A 20,658-nucleotide genomic window follows, 5' to 3' on the forward strand; every position below is an offset into this window, starting at 1 on the left:
TTATCCACTGAGGTTCGCCAATTTGGCCGTCGCCATTTTGTTATATGGAGGAGATTGCTGAGTAGTGACGCAGAAATGCTATTTAACCAAACGGACTACCATTTACTCCAAAAAAACGTGCTGTACTGAAGGAGACTTGAGATTGAGACCATAAACTCATGTTTACAAATTTACCCCCCTCCCCCCTTTCAACTCGTCCTTCACTTTTAAGGGAACAACAAACCTGTAAAGTTTCACAAACGCATTTTCAACATGCTAAAATATCTGTAATAAGGGCAACTCTTGTCTTCCAAAAGCCCTGCTTTGGGCTTGTAAGCCCCTCCTTCAGAGATTTCCCACCCCCATCCGAATGTCTCCGAGGGCGATGCTAACGGGGCACAGAGCCCCGTCTCCGCTGGCTGAGGGAGGACGGTCACCAGCTAAAGTGGGTCACTTGGAACAGCAACACGTTGAGCAATTATGGGCAATTAATCCTGCTATCTCCGCTCTGGATCTCTCTATTTAAACCGGCCCGTTCTGCTCCACTTGACGAGCACTCTCAGCGACAGCCGATGTGCCATTTCTTTCTCTGGTCTTTCTCCACCCCTCCTCACACACAAGCGCACACAGCAGCCAGCGCTAACCGTGGCTGCCCCGATGCTCGGCGAGGCTTTAAGAGCATTGACGCGGCTCACTTTGGGTTGATGGAAAAGTCCGGAATCAGCAAGAAGGCGCCGGTGAAAACAACAAGAAACTCTGGGGTCGTGAGTTCATCCTCAGGCCTTTGGGTACTTCTCTCCTATCGTCACCATCAACAGGCAACAATTGAAAGCATTTAGTCTTACAGGATGAGGTGCATCATGGGTATCGACTTGTCCGGCAGCGGTCGCACTTAAGTCTCCCCCTGTGGTCCATCAGTTGTCAGGACTGCGGTCAGAACAGGAGAGGATGCAGCCGATAAGCTGTGCTGTCAGAGCGGCTCAGGCCCCAGTGGATCACATGGTTCAGACGCCCTTCAGATGCGCTCAGCAGCTGTAGTGTGTGTGTGTGTGTGTGTGTGTGTGTGTGTTCAGTAGGTCTCGTCATGGGCGGTGGATCTCAATGAAGCCTGCGTCTGTCAGATTAGGCACCAGCTTTTGTAGATATCTGGAGTGAGGCCACGTTCAAACCGGCTCAAGCTCAGCTTCAGGAAGGTCTCCAGGGGGGCTCTGAGGGGCTCTGAGGGGCTCCAGGGACTGTACTCATCTCCAGGGACCGGTTTTATCAAATGAGTCTTAGCCATGTTTAGCCAACTTTTATTGGTTCTTTAAATATGAGGTGGTCTTGCTCTTTTGTGCCCCCCATCTCCCCCGAGTACCAGCACAAACGGACGCACACCCTGTTTTGATGGTGCTACGGTTGTTGCACTGTGCAGCTGTCTGCTTCTGGCTTTTTAGCTGAAATTGTGTGTGCACTCAATTGGTTCATATGTGGTACTATGGGATTTATTCCCACTATGCCCATATTACTGTGGCTATTGTTTCATGGATGTGATGAGCGAAAGCCAAAGCTAACTTTAGAAAACACGTTACCCAACCATTTGTAAAGGTCTACTCGGACCCGTGTGGCAAGCAAACGCTCACTCAGCTTCTCACAAATATCCAGTGAACGCCAATCTCGGAATCCCAGCTGCTAGTGTGAAGTCTAGAGGTCACATCAGAAACCGCTACACCTGCAAACCGTTTATCTGTACATTTTTTGTTGAACACAAAGACCACAGTACACGGATTGATTGTGTGCATGAGATCATTTAACTGCACAGACCTCCAGAGGAGGAAACCTGAGCCCCTCCTGACTGACCTCACTCTCTCCTCGCCGTCTGCCCCCCTGAGCATTGATACTCCTCATAGAGAGTACATTTGGACGTTTTTTACACATCCAAAAGCAACTAATATCTTCTATTCCTTACTCAAATTAATCCTCTGCATAGTTGCAGTTCTCCACTTTGTGAGATTCTTTTTTTTTAAATGGTGTGTTCATTAGTGGGTTCAGCAGGAGATAATAATAATAATAATAATAATGATAATAATAAATGTCTAACTATTAGTAAAGACCAAAACAACATCCTGCTGTGGCTCTCAGACCGTTGGTTCCCATTGAAGAAGACGCATCACATTCGTAGTTCAGTAGAAGAAAGAAACTTCTGGTTTCTGCCATTATCATTTCACCATTCGGCTCTTTGCTGAGGATGAAGCTCAGTTTGCCTCTTGGCCATTCCTCCAGTGTTGTTTGTGCATGTGTAGGAGCAGGCCGCGGGGTGCAGATCTATGCAGCTACACTTCTATTTCCTTACTCATAATGCTGCATGTGTGGAATCCTCAGGCAGTTTTGTGATGCAGCTCATTTACTACCACTTGTATCCTCTGGTGCTGCTTTGACTGAGCACAGCCCGGATCACTGGGACATTCAGCTACTCGGCTCTGACAGGTGAAGGTAGAGCGAGCAGCTGAGCGTCTCTCCCAGGGAAGAAGTGATGCGTTTGATTTTTCCAAGGCCGATTAGAAGAGCAGCTGCTAGCATGGACTCCCCTGGTGGTGTTACAGTCTGCTAACAGGCGGATTAAGGCATCTATGGCTGAATGGATGCTCAATGGACCTGCACTTGTTTAGTGCTGTGTTCATATGCAAATTCTGACCATTCCACAGGATGTTAAAGTGTATATATGATTAAGTACCTGTCATACGAACGTAGCAATGTGTGTTGTTGACTAGTGTAGAACAATAATGCCCAGAATGTTTCTGAACTGAGAGCCATGGCCTTTTTCTTGCAGGTTGGAGTGGGTGGAGATCATCGAGCCGCGCACGCGGGAGCGCATGTACGCCAACCTGCTGACGGGCGAGTGCGTGTGGGACCCCCCGCAGGGCGTCTGCATCAAGAGGACCGGCGACAACCAGTGGTGGGAGCTGTTTGACCCCAACACCTCGCGCTTCTACTACTACAACGCCTCCACCCAGCGCACCGTGTGGCACCGGCCCCAGGCCTGCGACATCATCCCACTGGCCAAGCTGCAGACGCTGAAGCAGCACACGGACACCACCGACCCCCGTCCCGCGGGCGGAGGAGGGGGCGGGAGGGCGTCGGCGGAGAACAGCCCGGGACGCAACAGCGGGGTGAGCCGCGAGGGGAGCACCTCCTCCTCCCTGGACCAGGAGCTCTCTGAGAAACAGGGAGGCAGGGACGAGGCGGACAGGTGAGCTCTGATACGCTGCCTCGAGGCAGGAGAGGGGTTCTGTTTGTCTGCACATCCTCGTGTTGTCGCACTGACGACGGATGTATTTATATATCGATCCCTCATGGGAGATATACTGTATATAACGACCACAATCTATAATCTTCTTTTTCCTTTATTTCTCTCTCATCAGTCCTCTGTCCTCACAGTCTCAGTCCATTAACTTCTGTCCTCTCTCACCTTCATAGCCTGTCACCTCCCACAACCCTGTTTTAATCTGCTGCATTCTACAGTGATTGGCTCGGGTCACAGTGTCCTGTAAATGTCTTCTTTAGTCCAGTGAGAGGACACACACGTACACACACTAACGCACTTACTCACTAGCTAGTACTTCTGTCTTAGTGACTTGGGACAATTATTGACATTTTCTAGCCTTACACACACCTTCTGTTCGAGCATCTCCAAATTAGTTTTTTCCAACAGGATTTTCGTGTACTCATCACAAACAAATATATGAAGGCTTCCCACCTACAGACTGGGTGCAGCGATTACACACTAAAGCCTTTCTGGGCCGCTGAATTCATTGTGATGGAATCCGAAATATGGATGTCTCACAGTATGAGCAGATAGTGGCAAAGGAGCTTGTTAGACCAATAATGTAATCAAGCATTTTCTTCTGCTGCTTCATAATAAAAGCTTCATGTTGATCAATATTTCAGAGGCTTTAATTGTGAAAGAAGCCATAAGAACCAAAAAGATGAATTGCTCAGGTCACTTTTCATAAAGAAGAAGAAACAGTAGTGAAGCAGTGCGCACGCTGTTCACTCTCCACCCACAGTAGTAGAAGGCGGAGCCTGATTTACTTTTTTCATGGGAGGTTCTGATATGAAAACGATGAGGATGTCCAATCACTCATGTCTCTATTACACCGGCCACGCATCTGAACGTGCACAGTGCACAACCTTCTCTCGTGTCATCGAGAGCCAGCGCTGAGCCGAGCAAGCGTCCGTTTGCTGTGGAAGTGGAGTGTCAGGCTGAAGACGGTCTCTGGAGAGAGTGAAGGGTGTTAAGGAGAGCAGTCTGTTATAGAGCACACTGCCCTCCTCTGTGACAGATGGGAGCATTTGACCTCCACACAGCTCTACCAAGGATCCCATTAAAAGAGAGAGAGAGAGAGAGAGAGAGAGAGAGAGAGAGAGAGAGAGAGAGAGAGAGAGAGTGTGTTTGTCCTCCTCTAAAATGCAGCGGCTGAATCCGTCAGCACCGAGATGCACAGTATGATGAATACATGCTGATGTGGAAGATTTGATCCGACAATGTGGTCTTTGGAATAAACTCATTCATACAATAAACGTTTCACAATTAAATATGAAAGAAAATAGATCAATTAAATCTCCTAAATTAGCAAGCACAATCAAATTTAACCTCAAAACGTCCCTTAAAGCTGCCATGTGTGGAGTGAGACAATGCGACACAATACAGGAAGTCGAGTTTGACTAAGATGAAGCAGTTCATCAGATGAACTCAGGCATGACTAAAGAACTGAATCTTGAATAGGCACTGTGCCGCTAGCCGAAGGCAACAGCCCTCAAAGACCTTTTGGCATGAAAAGAAATGGCTCTGTGGTACAAAGCTGCAATTCACTGCAAGTGATTTGCACTGTTCACACATGCACTACGTTCAGGAATAGTTCCTTCTTCACACGCTCCTTTGCAATGCCGCAATAGAAGGGACAAAAGGGGCGGCCGGGCAGATGGCAGCAATGCAGCCCTCATGGCTGCCGCCATAATTCCTAGCAGAAAAAGAAGGAGTGGATGCCCTGTCAGGACGTTTGTCTCGACGGCAGAAGACGTCTCTTTTGGTCAGGAACATGGCGGGCGAGGGGCTGTAATGTTTCGGGTCAACAAGTCCCAGACTCGTCAGGCCTCTGGCTTGTGGAGCGTAATACACTTGACGGTGGTCCCCGATTTCTAAGCATATTGAGCAACACAAGAATGAAAGAGGTGTGTGAGGTGACTCCCTCGTTGGCTTGGTTAGTCCACCTTTTAACAATGAGGCTGAAAAGTACTTTTGCTTGATGTGAAAATGCACAAAAGATTCCGAGTTGTCATTCTCAGCTCTGCTTCCTGCATCCAGTCTTTACCTTAATTCTCTGGAAAGGGAATTATTCATGGAAGGTCCAAGACACTCTTTGATGCTGCACTTGTGTGTGTTTGCGTTTGTGGGGAGAGGCCTGGTGGCACAGCTGCAGACTGTCAGTCCAGATGGCTCTAGAGATCTGCTCTCACGCATGCCTTATTGGATCTGGTTGTGTGTGAAGTGTCTACCAAGTCTTTCAGTCTCACACACACACACACATGCACACAGACAGGAGCAGCAGTGGGCATTCAGCCAGCAGAGTCACAGATACCATGTGGTCTGGACGTGTATAATCCTGATACACATGAAGCCTTTTCATGTTGCAACGAGTGCAAATGATGTTCTGTATTCTGTCTCGCTGGAGTATTGTGCATCTCTGTATCACTCTTATCCACATTGAGAAACAGTTTCCATTGATAAATGCATCAATTTTAAACACGGATACCATTTGTGCAAACATAATCATTTTCTGATGGATGAATCTCTAATAGACACTGCTGAAGCCCCGCGTTAGCTTCAACTGAGCTCTGGCATGCAGAAGCCGACAGGTCGCAACCTCTGTGTATTAAACTCTATGTATGAGCACATAAGCATGTTCTTTGTGTAAAGGTGGGGAGAAGACATTATGCTTCTTCTGATCTGTGATTCCATGAGGCTCAGAAGGCTCCGAGCGACCACATCGGGACAACCTCTGGTGACCCACCCAGTATGGGACAGTATTATGTTCCCCTTTCTGATAATGTGGCTACATTCAGAGCTCATGAGTCATGCAAGTTCCATTAGTATTCAACCCCCTTTCGACCTTTCCACATTTTGTCATGGTATAGCCACAGATTGAGATGTATTTCACACAAAATAGTCCATCTTCTGGAAGTCTGGGAAAGTTTACATGGATTTCAAAATAATTTACAAATAGAAATCTGAAAAGTGTTGAGCGCATATGTGTTAATGCCCTTTACTATAAACCCCCCACAAAGATCTGGTGTTACCAATTGCTATCACATAATCAGTGATTAGGGGCCACCTGTCTGCATGTATAATGTCTACGTTGAATTCCAGTTTGTAACAGTACAAAATGGGGAAAAGGTCCAAGGGGGGTGAATACTTATGTAAGGTACTGTAATAAATGTGCACAGGGGAAGGGATGTTGTTTGGCGTAGTCTGTTTTCATGCAGAATGCTGGGGAATGTACTGAATGCTTGTTCTTATGCCGTTATTATCTGTGAGCAAAACCATTATTTATTTGGATTCCCTTTTATTAAAAGAACAGACATTTTTATCAGTAGATAAAATTTGTTGACATTTCATTTTTATACATATATATACATAACTTTTTCCTAAACCACTTTCTAGAAGCATGAATTTCACGTCCTTATTGATTCATAATTCATTTGATAGTAATGGATTATTGAAGGCTGGTTTTCCAGAGGGGTTTGACCAACATTGACCAAAGGCAAACCTTTGGGAACCTTTCGGTGTTTGCTGAATAATCAGAATACAGCTTCTCTTCAGGCCTGGAACAGGATAAATAGAACAGATCGGTTTAGCCATTCGGCCTGTTCTCATACCAGCTTGTAGTTGAGTCTACAAAAAGTGAAACTCTGTTTGCAAGGTATCATAACTTGTCCTGGCAGTAGGTGAGCGTGTTTGTGTACGGCATAGAGGTGCCGACTTCTATAACCGGCAACGTAATCGACACGGACTCACTTTGGGATGCGACGGCACCTTTGGTGAAACGTCACCGACTGCAGTCTGAATGAGTTTCTTGGTGAGGAGAAGTAAGATTAGGAGGAAGCATCCGCATGTCGAGACGGTCTGGAAGAGTAAATCGATTGGAAGGTCATTGATCGTGAATAATGAAGGCTGATTAAGGATTAGTAGAGGCTGAGCAGGGCACACAGGTGGGGATGGATGGACACTTGATGAACGGAGGAAGACAGAGTAGTGGATCAATAGATGCCAGCACAGCCCAGTAATGCTTAATCCCCCCCCCTACTCACGCACCCCTCACAAGCAAACACTCCCACTGCCACCAATTGAGCGCCGGCCCCGGGGATCAGTCTTTGGAAACGGAGGGGCGGCCAAATACTGCAATCGATGTCACACTTCCGTCCCTCGCGGCCAGTTTGCTTCTTGTTCCAGCATCCCCCCCCCCCGCCCACATCCTCCCACTCCCCCTTCTCCAGCGAGCTGTTCTCTGACAAACAAGCCGCCTGCGAGAGGAGTAACTTCATGAATGTGAACAAACAAACAAGATAAAAAGATGACAAGAAAATGGTTTTGAACTGCGCGGTTTGGGGTTTTACTACACAAAGACCATCAACACCTGAAAGCAAGTTCAGCCTGGATTTCAAATGGTTAAATATAATTAAAAAACTGAAGTTGTAATCCGTGTAAACAGTTGAATGTATGTGGATAACATAACTGGTTGAAAAGTTCAACCAGTGTAGAGGATTATTCCAGTTGGCACAAAGGATACGATATTAAAACTGCCATGTCCTGTGGTGTGAATGTCTCTTCATCGCCCCCCCCCCACCTGACCCTTATTCTTCTGTCTGTCTTCTGCTCTCAGAACTTCTCCCTTCAGGTGGAACACAGGTACCAAGGAGCGAATGCTAATCAAGGTGACGGACAGAGAGCCCAGCTTCTTGGCCCACCAGGGGAACGGTTATTCCCCCTGCGACCCGCCCACACCCGGTCCTCCCTCTGGAGGGGGCACCACCTCACGCACCCGCCGTTCCTCGGGAGGAAATCCGCCACCGGAACCCGATGGCTCGCCCGTCCTCTACACCGACCGCCGCCAGTCCCCCTTCCTGAAGCGGGCCGAGCTGGGCGGCACAGGCACCCACCGCCGCTCCTCAGCCGACTCCCAGCCCCCCTCGCCGCGCTACGGCTATGAACCGCCGCTGTACGAGGAGCCGCCGTCAGAGTACCAGCCCCCTCCCATCTACGAGGAACCGCCCACTGACATGCACCTCTCCGACGCCTTCTACGGCACCGGCAAGTCACCTGCCCGCAAGTCTTCGGCCCCCCTCTACCACTCCCCCAAGCAGGCGCAGTCGCCCTACGGCCAGCTGGTTTTGACCCATCAGAAGTGTCCAGAAAAGACCCAGAGTCTGGAGTACAGTCCTGTGGGGAAGGAGTACGTCAAGCAGCTAGTGTACGTTGAGCAATCATCTTCCAGCCCCCGCTTCAAGACCGCTGACCGCCTGCTGCGCTACGGCACCACGGGGGGCTATGGTGGCTCGTACGGGGGGTCATATACTCTGCAGCACAGCCAGTCTCTGATCAGGGACCCCCGCCTACTGCTGGACTACAGTGGGGAGAGTGGAGAGGGAGGCCAGAGGTTGCTTTACGAGGACTCCATCTCCTGGTCGTCCAGTCAGACCCACTCACTCTCTTCTTCCTCGACCGGCGGTCCTGGGGCTTTCTCCCCCGGAGGTAACCGCAAACGCAAGAGCCGCAAGCCGTCCCTCCCCCAGGAGCTGGCGCGCTGCGTGGGGCCTGAAGGGGAGCTGGCGGGCACGGCGTCCGAGGCGATGCTGGCCCAGGCGAGGCTGGCGTGGGAGGCCCAGCAGGTGATGAAACAGAGGAGCAGTTGGGACTCGGGGCAGGGCGGCGGGGTGGCGGCCCACGGCGGCAGCTGCAAAGACGGTTACGAGAGTGACGGGGCGCTGCCTCTGCCGTTGCCGGGGCCGGTGGTGAGGGCGTTCAGCGAGGACGAGGCGCTGGCGCAGAGCGACGGCCACCACTGGAAACGCAGCACCTTCGATCGGCTGGGCTTCCCCCAGGCGCTCCTGGAGAAAAGCCTCTCCGTCCAGACCAGCCTGGCCTCCCCTGAGCCTTACCTCCACCCCTCACAGGTACAGCTGCATGCTGGGAGTCTGTGTCCACATTAAGGACTACAGCAAAATTACAATTTAGGTCTTATTTCTTTTACATACCACACCTCTGATCATGATTTTCCTCTAATTTGTTATTGTGGTCATTTTGTGCAACGCTATTACTTTGATGAGGAGAATTACATTAGATCACATTTTAATAGAATAGATAAAACTACCAAAATAAGACCCAACTTTTGATAAACCACAATTATTGTTTTTGGATATCAATACCCATCAGATTATTATGAAGTAGTCTCTGCTCTCTGGCTACTTAGAAATGTTACTTTCCTAAAGATGAATAAAGGAATTTCTAAGGTCCCGTATGTTATTGATTAACATAGTGTAGGTCATATGTAAATCCTACAACACTGCTGTGGTTTTTGACAACGTGTGGGTATGGATCCAGATTGTAAGATGTCTTTGAACGATTTCTTTCTGGAGAACTGCTGTGGTCATTGTATAATCTGAATTATAAATGAGAGCAGCTGATCAGCCGTAAAGCTGAAGCCTTACCCCAAGCTAGTCAATGAAACACCAACACACACCAGCAGTGCATCTCCAGTCTGTTATAAAGTCATCGGTGTTTCATTTAAGGCTGCTCAGCCTCAGCTGGGCTTATGTAACAGTCACACTGCCGCCTGGTCCAGTGAGACCCTTTCACTGCACACACATACTCACACAGAGAATAGTAAAACAAAGGATGTTCAAATGTGGTTTTTGTACCTGTTTTCACAATGTTTGAATGATACACCACTATCCGGTGAACAAAGAAAAAGTCCTCCCTAGCTAGACACATAATACATAATACATCCAGCACTTAAATGGCTCCACGATCCTTTTATACAACATGAACTCCCTAAGCATAAGGAGAAGTGGATGCTCAGACTGAAAGTGCTTTGCGAAAATGGAAATATGAACATCAATATTCCCATGGCAACAGGGCAAACTCGCTCTAATGACCGGAGCTCATCTGACAGAGAGAGAGAGGGAGAGTAGTGGGAAAACAAATGTGGAACTGTTTTCTAAAAGAAATGTTCGTTGTCACTTTAGCACGTTGTAAAGTGTCGTAGCTCGCCGTGAAGAGAGACTGATGGCCGTCTAATCGACTAGATAGCTCGTTCTCCTCCGGCTCACCAATGTTACGTTTTGAGACCAAACCGATATCTGACAACCCTAACCAGCAAACGCGTTACAAAGCAGGAAGCTTTCATAAACTTTCCACTTCCAAGGTTATTAGTCTACGTGCCCCTATTCGAGGGCCGAGAAGCTGCTTCATTGACATTAAGGTGAGATTGTTTTTGTCACTTTCCATATGTGCTTGCACTGAGCAATTCTTTGCTAATAAATAGTTCCACTGTGATTGCTCTAGCGGCTTCACAATAAAAGCCCCCTGCTGGTTTATAAGGCGAAAGCGGAAGTGGCAAGAACTATTTTACAATATGTGCCCCCCCAATAGGGAAGACAGAAAATTACTTAAGTATATATAAAGGCCTGGATAAATGTATGAAAGAAATACCGGCATAAATAGGTAAATGCTAAAATAGATGTATAGATAAATAAATGTATAAATAAAGGCTGAAATAAATACAGAAATATTGCTGAAATGCTGAAATACATGCTGGAATAACTAAAAGAATGAATAAATGCTGAAATAAATATGGAACTAAATCCATAAATAAATGTGTGAGTTTAATAGGAGAAATGCCTGTGTCAGCGACTGTATGATGCAAGGGAAAGTCAACCGCTTCGAAGATTCTTATTTCCTAAACTCTGTTTCACATTTCTAACAGGAATAACACAAAAGTAAACATAATGCTAATGACAAAACTGTTAATAAACAGGCTTCAGTGAACTTTTCAACTGATATTTTTTTCTCAAATGACACTGAAAATATTTGCAACATCAGTTTGCCTTCTGCCTTCATTGTACGGACCCCCCATCCACTGGGTGTGACGCTGTGCGGCCGTGGAGTTTAAACAAATTAGAAAGTAGTGAACTCCATGTAGCTGCCTAGTTCAGTTTCATTTAACGTTAGTATGTTGGCACTTTGAACAACAGTATTTAGCTAAACAACTGCTGTTATGCTGCTTTAAACGTTTAAACAGAAACGTACAGTTCTCAAGATGCTGAGACACAATAGCCCATTAACATACAGGCAAATGTAGTAATAGATTTATTTAATGGTTATTTAGGTGTCAACTTTAATTCATGTTTATTCTTTTATTTATTCTTTTATTATTTCAAAATGGATTTGTTTATTCTTGTCTCTATTCATACATTCATTCTAGCATTTTATTATTTATCAGTGATTAAGTCTCTGTCCTCCATACCCAAATGCTGCTGTGTGTTTTTTTAAACTGGTCAAGCCAATTCAAGCAGTGCACACATGGTAATGGCACGAGGCTCCGGGCAGCGCACCAAAGGAACACCACGATGTCTCCATCACAGTTGATTAGATCTGTCAAAGTGTCACTGCGTGGGAGGTGACGATGAGTTCCAGTAGAGAGTACTGTGGATTTGCCTGGGATGCAACCAATCTGTATTTCCGCAGAAACAGCTGTTTAGGTGTGATGTAAAGAAAGGGGACATGAAATGAACACACAAGCACCGGTCGCTCTGATGACATGTTGCTTCACGCCAGTCCTCCAAGAAGGCTGAGAAGCACTTAGCCGAGAGGAAAATAGGCTGTCGCTCCCGTTTCTGTCTGTCGGCTCCCACCATTTTATTTCACCAGCTTTGCGTTTCTTTTTCAAATTCAGCAACGCTTGGGGTTAGCGATGGGGGTGTGAAGCGAGGAATCTGCTGAGCGGACTCGAACAAACAATCATTTTAATCACTAACTGAGAAAGACTAATTCCCGACGAGTTGAAATGGCCGCCAGCATTATACAGGAGTGTGACAGAACCAACGGACAGGTCAACCGTTTAATCATTTCATTTGCTAATCACAGAGCAAATTATCCTAATATGTGTTATGAATAAGCATCATTTTAAAATAAAAAGTAGCTCTCGTTAGGAGGATTTTGATGCTCTCCGAAAAGCATCACTTTCAATTCCCACAATGCATAAGCAAGCACATGGGACGTACCGCTGCTGTCGGCAGTCGTCAACCACAAATAGTGGGTAAATGTATTAAGTAGAAATAGAAACTGGTATAGAAAATACCAGTACATAAACACACACCGAATATATAATTATATATATATCTCCATGCAAATACGTTATTGGAACCCCTTGCTAGTAAAAGGTTGGACCCCCTTTTACATTTACAACTGCCATAATTTGTCCTCAGAGGTGTTGGTCCATGTTGACCCGATAGCATCACGCAGTTGTTGCAGGTTTGTCGGCTGCACATCTATGATGCAAATCTCCCGTTTCACCACATCCCAAATGTGCTCTATTGGATTGGGATGCGGTGACTGTGGAGGCCATTGGAGTTCGGTGAACTCATTGTCACGTTGAGGAAACCAGTTTGAGATGAAATGACCGTTGTGACGTGATGCATTATCCTGCTGGAAGTGGCCATCAGAAGACGGTGCACTGGTCATAAAGGGGTGGACATGGTCAGTAACAACACGCAGGTAGGCTGCAGCATTTAAATAATGCTCAAATGGTACTAAGGGGCCCAAAGTGTGCCAAGAAAATACCCCCCCCCCATTATACCAGCAGCCTGAAGCGTTGTACAAGGCAGGATGATCCATGCTTTCATGTTTACTCTGGGAAGCTGTTCAGCTGAAATGGAGACTCATCAGACCAGGCGACGTTTTTACAATCTTCTACTGTCCCTTTGTGGTGAGCCTGTGTGAGTTGTAGGCCCAGTTTCCTGGTCTTAGCAGACATTAGTGTCCTCGGTGGGGTCTTCTGCTGCTGTAGCCTCTTCTTCAAGGTTCCTCGTGTTGTGCGTTCAGAGATGGTGTTCTTCATTCCTTGGTTGTAACGAGTGGTTCTTTGAGTTCCTGCTGCCTTTCTATCATCTCCAGTCTGTCCATTCTCCTCTGACCTCTCACACCAACAAGGCATTTTCGTCCACACAACTGCAGCTCACTGGATACTTTCTGTTTTTGGACCGTTCTCTATAAATCCTGGAGATGGTTGTGCGTGAGAATCCCAGTAGATCACCAGTTCTTGGCGTACTGGGACCAGTACGCCAAGAACTTAATACATATAAAGAACAAATTATTCAATCAATGAAATAGCAATAATACTACAATATTTGTTTTTATGTTTTTATTAGTATATAATACCCTGTAATAGGAGTCCTTATGTTTTGGGTATCTTGCCATGAGCCCATCATATCTACATACATATTTTTCTAGCAGCAACCCCTGGTTTCGCACTCGGCGTCCTACACACTGGACCTTTGCATCTAATATCCAAACTGGTCATGAAGAGTTCGATAAACGCAACCGCCTACCACCACAAAAGACCTTTTACCAAAATACAACACAACGAATCCTCAAAAACCACGTCTCCATGGCAACCCTATACTTGTATGGTACTTCCTTTGTGATTATTGCCTTCTACACAGTATATATGGGCTCTTGTAGCAATCATGTTATTGGATGCATTCGAGTGACTTTAGGTGCGTAATTCTTTTGTTGGTCCTCAACTGTTCCTTTTGATTTAGATTTTCATCACGACGCAAGGTATAAAGGGCCTCTTTGTTTGTTGCATATTTACGTATTAACGCGTCAGTATTAATCCCAGCCGGCTCCCTCGGAGCGCGACAGAAGCTCTCCGCTCTCAAAGGTCCGCGGCAGCAGAGATGACTGACATTTTGTGTTGCCTCCTCTCTCCTCCGTATCTCCACCCGTCAGTCGGAGGACCTCGGAGCCTGCGCCCAGTTTGAGGCCAGCCGAAATGCCAGGAACATGATGCCGAGCGCCAGCTGTGGCATCTTCCCAGAGTTCACCCTGAGAAAGCCCTCCTCGGAGACGGACATCGAGAACTGGGCGTCCAAGCACTTCAACAAACACACGCAGGTAGTTGAGAGCATGTGTGTTTCTGACTTTGGGACAGGGCTTTTGATGTGTATCTCTATCGTCATAAGTGTGCTGCTTAACCTTTTGGCTCAGATGTCTCATACTGTACAGGTGAAAGCAATACTGTTACTGTCTGCCCGGGTTACACTGCTTGGTTTCAGTTATCAGCTGACCACTAATCAGGTTTAGCTGCTCAAAACATAATACATGAGTGGAAACCTCTTAACACAGGGTCCATCTGGTTTCTGGCCTCAAGATCCAGCCTCCGAAACAATGGGACTGTGTTGAGCAAAGTATGCGAGCTGATGTGACCTTTGGATTGGGGTTTGTATTAACATTTTGCCCATCCAGACCAAAATTCATCCAGAACCAAGTTTTGAATTCAAAATTTCAATTTCACCAAACAACCTCTTTTTTTAGGGGGAGGAAGGGGTGTTTGGGTGAGATTCAGGACACTGTACCACGTGATGAACACCACAGCAGTTTGATTCCTTCCAATTGGCGTGTGTAGAAATGGCCAAAGCACAGGTGTATATGATGTCAGCGAGCTGGCTAACCGAAATGGAATGCCGTTGTCATGAATGTTAATAATTCCCCCTGGGCTCTGTCCTCCATTGGCAAGTCAAGCTGTCTGCTGTATAAAAGGGTCTATAAAGGAAATGAGACAGAGAGTGGAGCGCTTAGTTACTGACGTGGGGGGGGGGGGGTAAAGGTTATGTATGCGTCTTTGAGAGGCCGGTGCATAATTTATACCTTTTTAACATCTGGCAAGAATGTGTCTCAAACCACCTCACAAGAGTCAGGGACAGATTTCAATGCATCCACATAACAAAGCCTTCCTTCGCACTGCATCGTGCTAGAAGTAATTGCCTTCCTAAGTGCTAATAAAGCTAATAAAGTGCTAGATTTATTTGCACGAGAACAATCCAAGCTGATCAAATGGCCACTGGTCTAATCCTCTAGTTTCCCTCCATCCCCCGCCCGGTTTCCTCAGGGTCTGTTCAGACGGAAGGTGTCCATCGCCAACATGCTGGCCTGGAGCAGTGAGCCCATCAAGAAGCCCATGATTGTGACCTCGGACCGCAGCGTGAAGAGGGAAGCGGTGGACATCTTTAAGCTCATTCAGACCTTCATGGGCGACCGCCGCGCCAAGGTCGACTCCCTCGCCGTGGCTCTAGAGGTCTGTGGAAACGCCCCAAACACTCCGCTGTCCTCCCACCCATTGTCTCACTAATGTCCCACCTCGGTGGGCCTCAGCAGTGGTCCTCGGTGTGACCCTTCTTCAGGCGTAGCCTTATTAGACGTCTAGGTGTGAGCTTCATGCTTCATTTGGGACTAGTGTGGGATTCATAAACAACGGGCTCTGCAGTGCCTGAAGGATCCCTGTACTGTCCTTCACTGCGCTACTGCAGAATGTGCACCAGACTTAGCGAGCTGTGTGTCCTCGTTCACGGTGGGACTTTGAGGGAAAGCTTTTACAACCGCGGGGGCCTTGTTTGTTAAACTGTGCGTAGGATCTAGAGGTTTACGTGCACCCTAAAGACCAAATACTACTTATAAGAAAGCAAACAACAAAGCTTTGTTTGAATTGGCAGGACTAGTTAACGTGACAGTAAACGTCCAATTTCCTATTCTAAATCCCAGAGGTGTTGAAGACGTCTAATATTCTTCCTAACTCTCCCAGAAATGTTCAGTACAAAATGCCTAATGAATATTGAGATACATGCTGACCTGGTAGAAAACATCAGCAGCTGTACTGATGTAATGTAATGTACTGATGTAGCCAATCCAGCTGTTACTGAGGCCCACTTTGAGCCAGCAGAACAACTTCATTGACACATCTAGCAGATCCTCAGTCCACCGGACGCCTCGAGTCCAATATTCTCAGCAGCCACTGTGCCCTGATGTTTCCCCATCAGGTGGTGGTGCGCGGGTGGAGCAACCAGGGTCTCCGGGACGAGTTGTACATCCAGCTGTGTCGCCAGACCACGGAGAACTTCCGCTACGACAGCCTGGAGCGAGGCTGGGAGCTGATGGCCATCTGCCTGGCCTTCTTCCCCCCGACGCCCCGCTTCCACACCTACCTGGAGGGCTACATCTGCCGACACATGGACCCTCTGAACGACACCAAGGGTGAGCGGGCGGCGCCCCACCCACACCACGCAGCCACTGTCCTCCCATCCAACCAAAGTGTTCAGTGACATTGTGTCGCAGGATTATGTTGAAACCAGTTGATTTAATCTTCTTAACCTTGGCTGAGGAAGATAAATAATGGTGGTTTGGGTTTATATTCCACAGTGGTTATTTAGTGTCATAGAAACACATTGTCAATCACTATTTTAGTCGCAATGTTTACTCTCCTTTTTGCTCCAAAATTTGATTTCTCACTTTTATCAGAGCTTTGTTCCTGAAACACTCAGCAGCCAAAAAACACTATGAGAGCTATGAGAGTGACTCGAAACAGTCAAACAAGTTACAGTTGCAATCAAAATTATTCAACCCCCCATTGCACATTAGGTTTATTGGCAAAATATACAATTTCTCAGCTGTTTGCAATAAACAAATTACACAAGAATTGTTTAAGTAGTTTAGTGTAACTAATTTTACAAAGGTTTTATCCAAATTCAACACAAAATGCTACTTTTAATGACTTTAATGAATTTACTGCAGTCTGAAAATGATTCAACCCCCTTCATATGTATATTTTGCCCATAAACCTAATTTGCAATGGGGGTTTAATCATTTTGATGGCAACTGTAATTCCTTAATGTCATGAACACAACTGTTACAGCAAAGTAGTGAAAGTCCCTGAAAAGGTGCTTGTTAAATATTATAAAAAGGAATAAAAACTCATTGCAATCTACGACAATAGTGCAGAAGTTTGAATGTAGGGATACAAATGAAATAACTGATATGTTTTTGACACGTGACATGCATTGTCACACTTTTTGCAGATCCATGTATTACAAAACCTTCCCTCGTTTCGCTGGTAAGAGAAATATAACTGGTTTCTAGTTTTTGAAACATACGTTGTGAGGAGACCAAACACACCGGACAGGATTTCAGGGTCTTGGACACTGTGTCCCTTAAAGCTGACGGGGGACATGTGGACAATTTCTCGAGCACTCCTTAGTAGACGGAGGCTGCTCTGTGTCCACTACTATTTTTTTCAATAACAAATGTCAGTCTCCCACCATCCCAGTGGGTCTCTTCCAGCCAAAGATACAGATTTCAACGTATCGTTCTGCCACCGCCGCCACAAGCTCATCAATGCAGTTACACGCATTCTGCATCCAGATACGTCGTTTTTTTTTCATTTAAACGACGGGGTGGGGTATTGATTTTAGCTGCTCAGAGTACAGTCTGTCGGGAACTCCAGGATGAAATATCAGAAAAGAAGGAAACCGATATAGACACACAACCAGGCGAATCCCGTGTAGAATATCAGTTCCTGTAAAAAGCTCTGCAATGACAGGAAGCTGCAGCCGGCCTCCACGAGCAGGAGACGCCAAGAGAGACATCAGGGTTTCTGTGTGCAGGTCCAAGGTGGGCCTGTTTCTGCTCTGTGCCTGGTGCTCTGCTGCCCCCTAGAGGGGCAGCGAGAGAACAGCAGCCACCCAACACGTGCTGTTTAGCTTGTCTTGGTCCTGTGAGGAGTTTCTTTCAAATGAAGAATGAAGTAAATATTGAAGTGCTGACCACGTCTGCGCCATTCTTTAGATGATTGCTTTTAAATATCGCAAAAATACTTTTGTTTATTTCCATAAAAAACATCTTGACTCGCCTTTAGCAATAAGGCTAAACTCTAAATATGATTTATGGGCTTTGATATATTTCATTTACTCATGTAAGACACCAACGTGTGTTATTTAAATGGATACAGTCTTAGCGCAATATTTTTTATTGGTATAATTACTGGATGTCGGTGTGAGCAACAATCAGAAGTGTTACTGTGAGCGGTAACTCGATTTATTGTGCTCGGCTAGGTTCAAATTGATTAATTAAGTGGTAAACTGGTGCATGACTCACAGGTTCTTTTCTGCGTGCCGCTTCACCTTTGACCCCGTGCTTATTAACAAATTCAAATTTTCTGCACTGTAGGAAATTGTTTCTTCTGAACATGCATGCAAAATGTAAAATATATCTTGTAATGGCCTGAATACGTTTTCCTCCAGGAGTGGCCATTAGCAGCTATGCTAAATACTGCTACAGGAAACTGACAAAAGCTGCTCTGACTGGTGCCAAGAAGGTAAGCATTTTCATCAACAGCTCACAAATATATTCTTTCATTATTTGTTTGGGGCTATTGGTGAGTTTTTACATGTGCTTTTGATTTCTAATAAACTACAGTGTGTGTGTGTGTGTGTGTGTGTGTGTGTGTGTGTGTGTGTGTGTGTGTGTGTGTGTGTGTGTGTGTGTGTGTGTGTTTATGGGGATGGGGGAAGGTCACAGGTTTGACCCTGTGTCCCAACATGCAAAATAAATGTTTAATACTGACACGGGGAGGTAATACACTCAATGTAGAAGGAAAGTGGCCTGCCCTCAGTCTCCAGCATCTATATACCGTGTATATACATGTATAGTTCACTTGTTAAACATTTTATTATGTTACTGCCTGATTCCTATATGGATTCCTCAGTTCCTCAAGATTCTCTTTTGTCATTTTCTGCGGATGTATTAAATATACAGTAAAGAAAGAAATTGAAACATGCACATAAGTATTCGGTCTTTGCTCAATACTTTGCATCAAGGACTTTTAAAAGCTTTTTTCCCTGATTAATCACTCAAATCTCAAGTGCCGCCTCCAGCCGGTAGCAGCTTGGCTCCCAGCCCGCGCACCGTGTACCTGTTAGTGCCAGAGCGCCAGCAGGTCGCTGACGGACATTGTTTGTTGCTTGTAGGACCCCGAGGTGTTTGCCTGCAGTAATCTCGCTCTCTGCTAGCAGCACAGCGGGTTCTCTGGATGGGTCCGTGTTCTTCACTGACATCTGAATGTGTGACTTTCATCCCGCTGCTTTCTGACCCACACCTGTCACGCACCCAGGCTGCCCTTCACCGGCCTGGCCGTGCTAACATGCACACCTCTGTCTCTCTTCAGGGCCTGCAGAAGCCCTGCGTGGAGGAGATCAAGCACGCCAGGAATGCCATCTTCAGTCCCTCCATGTTTGGCTCCTCCCTGGATGAGGTGATGGCGCTCCAGAAGGAGCGCTACCCTGACAACCAGCTGCCCTGGGTGCAGACCCGCCTCTCCGAGGAGGTCCTAGGCCTCAATGGAGACCAGACGGAAGGCATCTTCAGGTCAGTGGAGGAGACTGGGAGTCCTTAAATGGAAATCCGATGTCGGTGGTCACAATCGGAGTTCCTCACAGGCAGCATCTACACTTGAGATGCCGTTGAAGGGTTGATTAATGATCCATCCACCAGAAATATTAGATCCACTTTCCTGTGTGACCCAGTTCTCTCCCTCCACTGTCTGCAGGACTTGTAGAAATATAGAGAGTAGAGGAGGAATGTAACCAGCTTGTAACCTTTGACCTCCAGGGTGCCAGGGGACATTGATGAAGTTAATGCCCTGAAGCTGCAAGTGGATCAATGGAAAATCCCCACAGGACTAGAAGACCCACACATCCCAGGTTAACACACACACACACACACACACACTCACTGCTGAACAGCCTGAGATGTGCACACTGTGTACACTGAGCTGGTTCTGGCACCACACTGCTTGCTGCCATGCACATGCGGTGGATAAGTTGAATGCTCTCACGCTGTCCCCTGTGTCCCCGTGTCCCCAGCGTCTCTGCTGAAGCTCTGGTACAGAGAGCTGGAGGAGCCGCTGATCCCTCATGAGTTCTACGAGGAGTGCATCAGTCACTATGACAACCCGGAGGCCGCTGTCAACGTGGTGCTGGGCCTGCCGCACATCAACAAACTGGTGCTCTGCTACCTCATCCGCTTCCTCCAGGTAACACACACACACACACACACACACACACACACACGCAGTGTGAAGCCACAGCCCACTGAATGTAATCACAAAGCAAAGACACAGTCCTCCAGTAATAAGGCTGCTTATGTGTATATCGTGTTTGTGACTTGAAACCCAATTAATATAAAAATGAAGTCATGACTTTTGACAATGCTCACTTTTAGAAATGATAAAAGGGAGAACTGTGGAGCTGAAGTAGAACAGGACTGCTGTTATTAACCTAAATGACTTGAGACTGGAGACTAGAAAAACACATATTCTCACTGATATCAGTTATTGTGGGAGCTATTCATTTGTAGTTATCATTTAGTTATTTATTATTGTTTAATTGTTTATGTTGATATAATATCAAGATAGCTTTTTCTGTTTTTGTAGTTAATTTAGTTTAATCATTTTTTGTATGCATAGTTTTGGTTAATTGTTTGGTTAATTGGACGACACCTGGAGGTTATTTAAGGGCATAGCCAGGTATAGGACC

The 20,658-nt window shown here is 46.5% G+C and overlaps 1 protein-coding gene across 1 annotated transcript in view; it reads left to right on the top strand.

Moving 5' to 3' along the window:
• Positions 1-20,658, top strand: part of arhgap39 (Rho GTPase activating protein 39) — a 45,076-nt gene that overhangs the window by 22,065 nt on the left and 2,353 nt on the right. The window contains exons 2-10 of the mRNA XM_040183987.2: positions 2,789-3,208; positions 7,899-9,189; positions 14,027-14,191; positions 15,186-15,371; positions 16,111-16,324; positions 18,367-18,440; positions 19,290-19,489; positions 19,733-19,824; positions 19,987-20,156. Of these exons, the coding sequence (XP_040039921.1) occupies positions 2,789-3,208; positions 7,899-9,189; positions 14,027-14,191; positions 15,186-15,371; positions 16,111-16,324; positions 18,367-18,440; positions 19,290-19,489; positions 19,733-19,824; positions 19,987-20,156 (2,812 nt within the window). The remainder of the gene's footprint in view (positions 1-2,788; positions 3,209-7,898; positions 9,190-14,026; positions 14,192-15,185; positions 15,372-16,110; positions 16,325-18,366; positions 18,441-19,289; positions 19,490-19,732; positions 19,825-19,986; positions 20,157-20,658) is intronic.

This window comes from Gasterosteus aculeatus, chromosome 8 (genome assembly GCF_964276395.1).
Source record: "Gasterosteus aculeatus chromosome 8, fGasAcu3.hap1.1, whole genome shotgun sequence".
Lineage (NCBI taxonomy): Eukaryota > Metazoa > Chordata > Actinopteri > Perciformes > Gasterosteidae > Gasterosteus > Gasterosteus aculeatus.